At 37.7% G+C, this 11,724-nt stretch overlaps 1 protein-coding gene across 9 annotated transcripts in view; it reads right to left on the bottom strand.

The window, feature by feature from the left end:
• Positions 1-495: 495 nt before the first annotated feature.
• Positions 496-11,724, bottom strand: part of MEGF10 (multiple EGF like domains 10) — a 320,303-nt gene continuing 309,074 nt past the window's right edge. For 7 of the 9 annotated variants that reach the window (XM_077911490.1, XM_077911492.1, XM_077911491.1 and 4 more), the window contains 3 exons: positions 10,305-10,349; positions 9,329-9,535; positions 4,111-7,864 (listed from right to left, as the gene is read on the bottom strand). In XM_077911490.1, the coding sequence (XP_077767616.1) occupies positions 7,683-7,864; positions 9,329-9,535; positions 10,305-10,349 (434 nt within the window). In that variant the 3' untranslated portion in view covers positions 4,111-7,682. Of the gene's footprint in view, positions 1,121-4,110; positions 7,865-9,328; positions 9,536-10,304; positions 10,350-11,724 lie in introns of those variants that run through there. The other 2 variants (XM_077911488.1, XM_077911489.1) reach the window with 2 other exon arrangements.

Here is an 11,724-nt window from a genome sequence, read left to right as displayed (position 1 = left end):
GAGAGAGAGAGAGAGAGCACACAAGCAGGGGAGAGGGGGAGAGGGAGAGGAAGGAACAGACTCCCTGCTGAGCAGGGAGCCCGACCTAGGACTTGATCCCAGGACCCTGCAATCATGACCTGAGCCAAAGGCAGACACAGCCTACTGAGCCTGCCAGGCACCCCACAACATTGACTTGATATTGAGCTCATTCTCTGTTCACCCCCTGCTCAAAGCTAATAGATACTACAGGTAAGCATACTGAAGCAAAATAGTCTGTGCTAGTTTCGTTGTTCCAAGAGCAATTATTATAAAAAAATTGCTGTAATATTTTGGGGGAAAACAGTAAATTCTTACAAATAATAATAATTAGAATACCATGAATATGTAAGCAAGACCACAGGGATTTAAAACATTTTTTACTTTATTTATTTAAAAACAACAGTATTCCTTTTATTTTTTTCTCAAGATATAAAACATGCAAAATAAAAAAGTTCTTGCACATTTATATTTTTACAATTTAAGCATTTTATCTTGAGATTAAATTCCATCCAATTTTGAATAAGAAGAATGATAAAGTAGTTCCTATTCAAAATATGAGAGGCCCAGAAAAAACTAAAACCCTCTTCTTTTTTGTCACACACAGGATTCAGATATTTAATCTGAATCAAAATAATTCATCATTTTGGCTTTGATATATTGACTAAATTATTATAACATATAAAAATATTATAATATTGTCAAGCCAGGTTTACCAGCCATCTGTATGAAATATGTAATACAAAAGATGATCTCTTTCTCATTAATTATAAAATCAATTGTATAACATGACTCCAATCATTGGAACATGATGACAAATACTAGCTCTGCTTTCTTCATAATCCTCTGGCGTGTCATGCTTCGTAGAACTCAAGCACGAAAACTCCAAACCTGCCTGTGATACAGTAATGACTACTGTATCAATATACTTTGGCTTTTATCTACAATCACTAAATTCTTTACCTTAATTTCAGGGTAGCAAATAAAATTCTACTGTTAAACACTGGGGAAGCTGTGTCTCAAATCCCTGATCAGGGCTGGAACTTCAGAGAGGACACTGTTCCTGTCTGTTCTCCTAATTGTCCCAGTGTCCAAGATGCACCTAAAATAAAAGGTTCAAATGTTAGTGAAGCCATATAGCCTCTGTTTTATGCTATGTTCAGTCTATGTTACCAAAAAATCTGCTTTTAGGTATTTAAAGATCACTTGTTCCTTAAGTGTCTCAATCTTCTGCTAATAATCAAATCAAATTTGGTCACTTTGTGGCATATGTGGATTTTTCTATTGCTTTATCATCATTAAAGAAGTCCAGGCCACCAATACAGGAGGAAGAACAGCCTTTCATTAGCCTACAGCCATGTGACTTCCAATTTTTTTTCTGATCACACTTAGGTGATTCCTTGATAGCAAATTCACTGAAAGGTGATAAACTGGTGCTTCAGTATTTCTAGTGAATCCTGTGCCAGTCTATCACACAAGTTGCTTTCTCAGTTCCTGTTGCCATGTCTCTTCTGGTCCCTGCTAGTTGGGTCAGAGATTCCCAGCAGAATGGAATGTGGGCTATCTAATAATCTGCTGGTGGGTAGCCAAGCTGCTCTAAGAAGATGGGTAACGGATTCTGCAGCGGAAGCACAGCCAGCAGCTAAACTACCTCCGCCCCCCAGACACTTGCTTCATTCAATCGAATTATGTCTTTCCCTTGTAACCAATCTGCCACTTCTGCTTGCACCATTTTAGGTTTGTTCTTTGAGCCTCAGAGTTTGGGAATGTTACCAGGATTTCTCTCTCTTCATATTTTTTTTTCCATCAATTCTGTTTCATTGGCCCAATAGGTCTTTCACAACTGAAAGAAAGACCTAAAGATCTGAAAGATTCACATTATGGAAGGGCAGAGTTTCTGGAAACTTTATTTCTTTGATTACTACTCCACCAAGGCACCTTTTTTTCCTCTTCTGTATTAGCAACTGTTCCAACACTGGGTCCTCCTGGAATGAGTTTCCCTCTTTTTCTTGTGGTTGTAGTTCATTCTTTTAAACACGAATTCAGCCTTATCTGAATCTCACATTCCTCTATTGAATTTTTAAGCTGGGAACCATTGTTTTCAGTTCCAGGAAAATCTCTCCAGTCCTCTAATTATGTCCCTACAAGAGTTTAAATCTTATTCTATCCAGGTTTTCCTCCATTTTCCACAGTAGCTCTGCCTCCATAACAGAGGTTTATTGTAGTTTTGCACATCAGCTTCTTTTATTTCCATCTGGGCTGCAATGTTCCCATGAAGTGGTTGTGATGTTTCTCTGCCTCTTCATGAGGATAGCATGCTGGCTTTCCACACCTGTGTGTCCCTCTCTTTCCTGTGTACTCACAGCCAGGAGAGGGATTTTTCCTTCAGTGGCTACTGGCAATTCCCGTGGTCACTTCGTGAAGGCCTCCCAGTTCACAAGTCCAAGGAGGGATAGGCTGACCTTAGCCCAACATGGAAACTAACCCTCCTGAGACACCATCAGGCACAGGACAGGTAGCCTGTCTCACAGCTGTGTCATGCAAAAAGAAGAGACTTTCTTTCCTTTCCTCAGGTCAACCAGTCCTCCCTGTGTATCCCCTCCAGACTCTACTTCCATCAATTCCAGCAACTCCCATTTACATTTTGCCCCCCATTTGCACCTTCTTTCAAGAGGTTGATATCTCACTGTGTTTGGAACCTCTTCAGGTTGACAAGGTCAGCCCCTGACTTCATCTGGATGCCTGTATTCTCTAGGATAGGAATGTAAAACCAGGTCACCATCTTCCCAGAAAACCCACATTCATCCATTTTAAAAGCAATCTCAGTTCTTAGGAAGATAACACACTGCTGGAAGATGAAATCACATTATTATTGCTTTCCTAAATTACCGCTCTAGAAATAAAATATATATGGAATTGTGTGACAGTACAAAAATAGATTGGGATAAGGTCACAAAAAATATGTAGCTTTTATAATATTCATTAAATGTTCACTTTTTATTTACCAGCCTCATCACTCAACTGATTATTATAAAATGGCTAGGTTATTAGCTAATTTTTCATAACAGTAATGATAGCTAACATTTACCAACTATCTACTATATGTCAGGCGCTGAAGTAAGTGTTATGTATGCATAAAGTTATTAAATTCTCACAAAACCTCTACAATAATAGGTACTATTATTTCTAACATATTATAATATAGGAACCAAGGCCCCGAGAAGTTAAGTAACTTACCAAAGTCACACGGATAGTAAGATGATTTATTTTCCTAATTAAATAATGAGCTATTTTAAAATAGCTCATGTATCATATTTTTCTGCATCCCCAACTGTGCTTGGCACTCAGGCCCTCAGTAAATAAACAGTAATTGAGAGAAGAAGCAATGTTTTATTCATATTTGATCTCTAGAACACAGTGCTATAAAGTGGATGCTCCAAAAATATTTTAATTATAAAATAAAGAATTAACAAGCTACTGAGATTTAAGAAACAAATTCACATAAGATGACCTAAAACTCTTTACAGACGACTTGACTCTCAACTACTGACCTGGGTTGCTAGAATCCAAATATGTACAAAATGTTGCCTCTGTCCCTAAAGAACAAGTAGTCTGAAGGGAGAGCAGATATGCAAGAAGTTAAATATAATAAAATGCAATTGTTTTTATATGCCTATATAAAGTGCTATGGTGCTACACATGAAAAAAAATACTATTTTTTCCGGCAAGATGATATTTTTTTTCTTCTCACTAATTAACAATAAAATCAGATATAGAAATAAACACTACTTTAAATTTTTTTTATTAGAAAGTTTATTGCATTAATCTATAAACTCATTTAGTGATATAAATGACAACATAAGCTAATACTGACCAAAGTTTACCATATTTGGAAAATAGAGATATTTTCACACCAAAAGCATTTTTTTTGTTTGCTATAATCAAGAAAATTCTTATGTATTTGGATTTTTCTCCTTTTAAAAATATATGTTGCAGTTGTTCATATCAAAAGGAAGTCTGGACTAAATACTGAATGAAAACAAGCAGACTCAGGGTTAGGATGCCACTAATAGGAGGACTCAAAAAGGCCAGTTTGCTGAACTGTACATCTTTAATTAAGAAATAAGCCGTCATCCACAACATGTGACTCATATTTGTACATCTATATACACTTTCCAGACGTAAAGCCTTTAAGATAAAAATATCAATTAAATACTTAGTTTGAATAATAAAGATGTTACCTGAAGATAGAAAATTTGTTATTTTAAAAAACATGACCTTAAAATGCAATTTTTATGACTTCATCTTATTTTAAGTCGTAACTGGACTTCTAATATCGACATTAATTAGTAGTGTTATATTCCTATGCAACTTTTTCAATATTTATGGTTTAAAAATCCCCAATAATTGTCAAGTACTGCTTGTGGCTCTGTGGTGACCACATTTTCATAAAATGGTCTGCATTTCTTACAAACACAGTGGTTGTGCTAATGGAATTGGTTGGGGCAGGTTATAACTATCTTATAAAATTCCTAAAATTGGCAAATATAATTTACCATAGAGGTAATGCTAAACACATTAAACTCTCTTTTAGCCTAATGAGTGTAGCATGTGAGAGGAATTTATATCAAGCATTGTAAATAATTATTAAATACTCCTTATCATATAATTAACTATAAATAACATATTCTCCATATTAAAACAAGCACATAAACTATGTTGGGCCACTTTTGTTGTATTTATATATAAATACAAATAGTCTATAAATTTTCTGACATAGCATGCTTGAGGGAAAGAATGGCTTTTCGTTGGTACTGCCAAACTCATTTACTGCTCTGGCCACTGTAGGATATAAGGAAGAAATTAATTTTATGGTCCCAAATGAATGAGTTCAAAGGTCATGAGAATAGATTCCTTGTGTATGAAGAATGACATCACCATTAAATTACATTTGATATATCTAGAAGAGTCCAAAAGGTGTCAATTTCAGAGGGAAAAAAAACTTGCCAGGTCCTTTTGCCCTTTAATTTTCATTCTGACAAAAATATTTCTCTCTTTACCTGAATCTATATCAAAATATCTAGGAGGTTCTGTCTTGTCAGCTAGACCTCTCCAAATACACCATGTAGTTTTACGATGTCCAAAATGCTATGTGTGTTCTGATGTTTGAAAAAATCTCGAATGAACTCTAGTGAGCAAGACTCACCTCTGATACAAATGTGGTTTCAGGACAGCAGCAATCCTGAGCCATTGATCTGCCAGAAAGAACACCCAGGGAGGAATGGCAGTGGCCCTTTGCAGCCTACATCTGTCACCTGGGCTTTCTACATAAGATGCTGTTGTCTTTGTACATGAAGCTTTTAGGGTTTTCTCTTTTTTAACAGTGTAATGAGAAAAGAAGTTATTGTCTTTAAAATTGTGTATAGGGAGTAATGGAGAAACTCAAATGTATTGTGGAGCAGTGAAGAGATGATGGTTAAAGAAGAAGAAGAAAATGATTTTTTTCTTACCAGAAAGGACATTTCCTGGCTATTGACCCACAACAGTCTCAATGAGATGCTTACCCCCTAGAGCCAAGGGTCGACCAAAGGTCAACTGTTGGAATGAATTGTTCCATATTTCCTTGAATTCATTTTGAGATTCTCTACAAGAAACAGCCATCAAAAGAGTGAATGCTCTAGGTTTGTTTGTTCTATTATCTCCCTGACCAAACTATCATCCCAGGTGCAGGTGTGTGACATGAAATCACAGGATCCCCTAACTTGATGGCTGGCAGGGACAATGCCTTATGTATACTACTGGCAGAATGGGTGCACAATACATATGTGTCAATTGACTCGCTGAGATACCATATAGGTTTTCATGTCCTAAAAGATTCATAGCCACTGTTTCCTCTCATAAGGTTGCTCCTCACGCAGCTTTTCAGACCTTCCACTGGCTCAGGTAGATCAAAGAGAAACTGACTTTCTTGCATCATGTTGGCATTCTCTGGAGACAACTCTCTTGAATTGAAAAATGTTAGTGCGTGACAGGTATGCACAGGACAAGCATCTATTCTGGTTTGCTTGGGACAGTCCATATTTAAGCCCATTGTAGGTTAAATATTAATAATGCCCTCATTTACACTCATAGTGTCCCAATCTGGATGATCAGCTGTGTGATCATCCCAGTGAAGGTCTTCAGTAAGACCAGTCTGTGGTACTTGTTCAATAAACCAACGGCTCCTCGTTTCCCTTGCCCCTGGTTTCACCAATACTCAGAACCCACAGACCAAAAGGAGCTCCATTTTGGAATATTTAGCAGCTTCTCTATTTCAATTATAAGCCATTCACCTATGGTGACTTTACCATTTTAGTAATGATCAATTTTAATAGAGTTGATTTATATATTTTCATCTCCTCCCTCCAAAAGTAAAAAAGGACGCTGCATTTTTATCAAGCAAGAAGATAAGTGGCAATAATACAAGAAACAATGAACATAATATAATTTTTTTCATTAACAATCCAAGCACTACAAAACATAGAATATACAACTTAAAAATGGAAATACAAATTAATGAAAAATGGGGTACACGTCATATTAGCAATGCAAAAGACCAGCTTAAGCATAGTTTCTCTAAATCAACAATTAATAAAAGGAAAGTGCCCTTTTCTCAAATATGCACAAAAATATTCCGGTCACTTCTGGGGAAAAATTAATCAAAACTTTCCGCTAATTCTATATTACAGCATGTGTTACTAATGGTTTACAAAACCGAAGCATCCTCTTACACTTAAAATTTACAGCCTTTTCCAATCATTACACACTCATTCAATCCAGTTTGTCAAAAATAAAACAATTTCATTTCTACATTTATGAAATAATTATTGATATGTTATGGACCTTAAGTGGTGAATATGTACAATGGGGACAGCAATCAGAATGATGTCATGGACCAAAGTGGGCCAAGGGTCAAAGACGACTAACCTCTGCTGGCCACATCTGTATACTGATTCCTGAAATAATTCTACTATTTCTAAAATAACTCTAATTTTTCATTTCTTCATCCTAAAAAAAGTCTAAAGTTTCCATATTTAAATGTGCTAACCAAGTCTAGAGTTTATCCAAAGTCTCTGCAGGTATGCCACTCGACAGAACACTTCTTCCTGGGTTCGTATTATGCCTATAATTCTGAGATCCGCTGAAAAAAATACACATAAGGACTCGATAATAGGCCCCTTTTCTTCTACATGTTTAGTGATTCACACTAGATTTTATGATAAACTGCACAATCCTCGGTACAGCTCTGCAATGCAAATGAGAAAGAAAATATTTAAATTTTAATTGTTCAAGCAGTAATACCAATGGCCACCGCACCCCATGACTCCCTCCTGAGGACCTCAGAAAGTCCACGCTTTTAGCCTGGATCTTATAGGAAGTCGTGCTTCACGGGTGCAGTTCTATGAGTAAGAAGACGAGGAAGTCACATTGGTGTCTCCTTCCAAGCCACCTGTACAAGAGGGACCTATGGTCAGTCAGCCTCAGCTTTGAGCTTTCTGGTTCACGTCCAACAGTTGCCTACCAAGTAGATTAACATTCACCTAAGGTGGCAAACTTGACGCTGGAGAAGAACCGAATTGCAATTCTGGAAACTGTTCCAGCGGCTACCGGGCAGTCCTTTGGTGTCATTCACTGCTGCTGCTGCTGCCACTGCCACCATCCTCTCGCTTGGGGGAGGATGAACTGTCTCGGACTGGCAGCAGGTCATAATGGCAAGGGATGTGACTGTTCTTTGGGAGGTCGTATGGATCCTGGGTGAGATGCCCATTATTGCTGAATATTCCTTGGACAACACTCACTGTAGGTTCTGTGACAACCAGGGACATATGAATTTATCAGCAATGGAAAACTTTAAAAAGAATAGAATATGGCATTTCTTGCAAATCTCAAACATACAAGAGGAGCCTTTATAAAAATATAAGGAAATATTATGTTAAGAAGTGAAGGATGGTTTTATAATCACATAGAGGTGGCTACTCTACAATTGTTAGACCAGCTGATGCACACCATGGTGTTCTGAACAAAAAGGTGACTGTAGGGTTGGAATGAAGATATCCAAGGACTCTACAGAAACCCTGGAAGTGAATCCTTGTCTGAAAAGTGCTTTGGAAATAATCTAGTCCAAACCCTTTACTCCATAGGTGAGAAGACTGAGGTCCTTCCAGGTTAACTCAGTTTATGGAAATACTTAAGTTCACTTTAAGACGCAGGACCCAGGCTAGCAGCTGTGTTCCTGTGTTAAAGTGGTGGGTTTACAGGATCGTTCAAAGGAGGATTGCAACTGACTTTTCAAAAATAAATTTAGGTCACTACACCTTCCATTTTTAAAAAGCTGTCTTAATTCTTTCAGAATAGTAATTTATCTTTTCAGTGACATGTGTATGGTATAAATTAATTACTAGTGATTAGAGTTAAATTAGCCACTTCGGGGTCACGTGGGTGGCTCAGTGGTTGAGCGTCTGCCTTTGGCTTAGGTTGTGACCCTGGGGTCCAGGGATCGAGTCCCACACCGGGCTCCCTACAGGGAGCCTGCTTCTCCCTCTGCCTATGTCTCTGCCTCTCTCTGTCTCTCATGAATAAACAAATAAAATCTTTAAAAAAAAATTAGCCACTTCATTTACAAGTAATAGAGAATTTTTTAAAGTTGAAATCGCCAACATTGAGATATAGAAAGAAAAATTAAAATACATACTACTCTACCCAACCAGTGACAGCTCTGATGTGTTTTAACTTTCCCCAAATGGCATTTGCAAGGGACAATCAAAACCACTCTAACTTTAAACTGAATTCTTATTAATTTCCATCCCATTCATATCCAAGAATATGAGCAATATATCAGACAAATTTAAAGTAAAATGTTTCCATCCTGCTAAAAGCATTATATTTAATCTAATGAATATACAACCAGGAAGTGGAACCACCTGTTTCATCCCCTTGAACCATCTGTTTTGGCTAACTCGACACAATAGCTAATATGATACATACGCTATTCCCAGGTGCACTCAAAGAGTCACTATGGTTACGAAACAGAAGATGGACAACCAGGTGAGAGATAGGGAAATTTTACTTTAAATTTTCTAAATGGTATTTTCCATTAAACATTTATTTGACACCAATTAATATGGTCACTGAAAACACAGGTCTCACTGAAAATATGGACCATTGTCTTCAGTGATGCTTATACAAACTGTTATTGTACTCTCAAAGACTTTAAAACTGTTCCCCCCCAGAATTCCCATATTAGGTTCTTTCTTTGGTTAGGGGAACTCACCAACTTCATAGACATTCTTGTTGGCTGAAGTTGAGTTATTGATCTCTGCATAGGGGGAATCTCTCCGTGCTGGTGACTTCATTTCCACATAGCCACACTCTGAGTTTTTGGGGATAAGTACAGGCGGGTCTTTAATAGTGGCATATGGGTTTTCAGAACTGCTTAAGGAGCAGTTACTTGAATTATATTCAGAATTCTTTCCCAAATCTGTAGAGAGATGGGGGAGAAAAGCAAACGCTATTAATTTTTTTCTTGTTAATACTTTACTTGGACAGGTTACTTCCTTTTCTTTGTAGCTAATTTTCTATAGTTATATATATATGGACAACATCATATATTTTCTACTTATTTTAGAGATAATCTGATGTAAAATTACCATCTATAAAGTAATCTTAGCTCCTCTCTCAGGTGAGTATCAAGGTAAACATTGTAGAGTTGATTTCATTTTTATTTCATTTCACACTCAATTCCATTCTAATTTACTAATAGTCTCTGAATTATCAATGTTTTCGACCAGGAAATCATCTGTCAATGCCCCGGAGAGCACAAGAAAGTTCTATCATCATGGTAAGGGAGGCATTTGTGATGTCAGACTTCCTTGTAAAACCTCAAGACTGGGCACATGAAGTTATTCATGTAACAATGCTGAGCTCTAGTTTTTCCTGCCAATTCCTTTTTTTGCATCTCCTTCTCCCTGTAAATCATATATATCTTCTCAAAGAAATATGAGTGTCTTCCAGCAAACTGAAACCTTTGTTCCCCCACACCTATGATCTAACACAATGTACCTATGGTCATGCTCTTGACCTTAGTCAAACGTGTTTGTATATTTGGTGGACTAATTAACCATACCAACAGCTCCACATTTTCTTTACACTGCTATTATTGCTTGTTTAGCAAATTATTTTGGTCTCTGAAAAAAATTTTTTTAATTATGATTTGATAGATGTATTTCTTCTTTAAATTTATACCATACCTTTCAAGGATTTTCCCATATAACTTCTATCAAGTCCAAAAGCTCCTGTGATAAAGAAGAAAAAAAATCCCCAGTTAGATCTAGAAAGAAGAGAAAACCCAAATAATATTCCAAGGTTATGGAGGAGGATGGTGTGGGCATCCATTATCTCCTCGCTGCAACAAATAACCAAGGCTGCTGCTTTTCAAATCTTTGCACCAGATCACTCATGCTTGATGTCTTCAGCGCTTAGAATTTAAAATATATATATATATCATTCTGATCATTCTCTTGCTCATTTACAGTGACTTTGGGAAAGGCTGATCAGTACATGTAGAAAATAAGACATGGGTGAATCGGTACACTTGATTCAAGGTTGCACCATGAAAGAGGCACAGCCGGACTAGAATTGAGACAAAGGACTTGGATTTCCTCACTCATTCACTGCATGACTTTGGGCAAGATGTTCAACTCTCTCTGCATCAATTTTCTTATCTCTAAAATGAGGAAAACAAAACGTGCCTTCCAAACTTTACAGGGTTGTTGTGATCATTAAATGAACTAGAGCACCTGAAAAGGCATCGTAAACTCAGAGGCGCCAGATAAATGAATGGTGTTTCAGTGACTGTAACAGTGAATGTGTCCTACGACCCCCAGCTCCAGTCTACATGCAAGCATTCCAAGTCCTCTTCAGTGATCTCTTAAAGAAATGTTATAGACTTACGTTAGAATAAGAGAGTTAAGTAATGACTTACGGCGAACATTCAAGTAAGTGTGAGAATGTAAGGAGACAATCCCCTGCCACTGGGTGTGTGTCCTTAGAATGATAGTAGACTCAAGTTCTGATGTCCTGGGGGACACACTTTTGTAGGGAAAAAGGGAGCATCCCCTAAAGGGAGAGGATATGTCTAATATCATTCATTGTAGGACAGGAAATGGGAATGTCCTCCTCTCTCAGAGAATGTTTTCCCCTCTCTTGGGTCTGGGTTGTGAAGTCCCAGCTGATGGGAAAGATGTCCAGTTGTGCAGGGCGGGCAAGATAAGGATGAATAGTAAATTAGTCTAACCAAAGGGAGGTCTGGCCTTTGCCCTTAGTTACTGGGAGGTGATCTCTAGGTCTTTGAAATATCCCACCCAGTAACAGTGTTTTTGTTTACCTGGAGCTCCACTGAATAGTCTATGAAAGTGATTTATGGGAGGGGGTTTGGGCCACTTAGTGTCAGCTTCATTTCCAGAGGGACCAGTTGAAAGGTCAGCCACCTGGGTGGTCAACCATGTTGACCTAATCAAACTCTCATAAAAACTCTAGACACTGGGAATCCCTGGGTAGCTCAGCAGTTTAGCACCTGCCTTTGGCCCACGGCATGATCCTGGAGACCCAAGATCAAGTCCCACATCAGGCTCCTGGCATGGAGCCTGCTTCTCCCTCTGCCTGGGTCTC

This window comes from Canis aureus, chromosome 10, assembly GCF_053574225.1.
Source record: "Canis aureus isolate CA01 chromosome 10, VMU_Caureus_v.1.0, whole genome shotgun sequence".
Lineage (NCBI taxonomy): Eukaryota > Metazoa > Chordata > Mammalia > Carnivora > Canidae > Canis > Canis aureus.
This window is presented reverse-complemented; position numbering and strand designations above follow the sequence as displayed.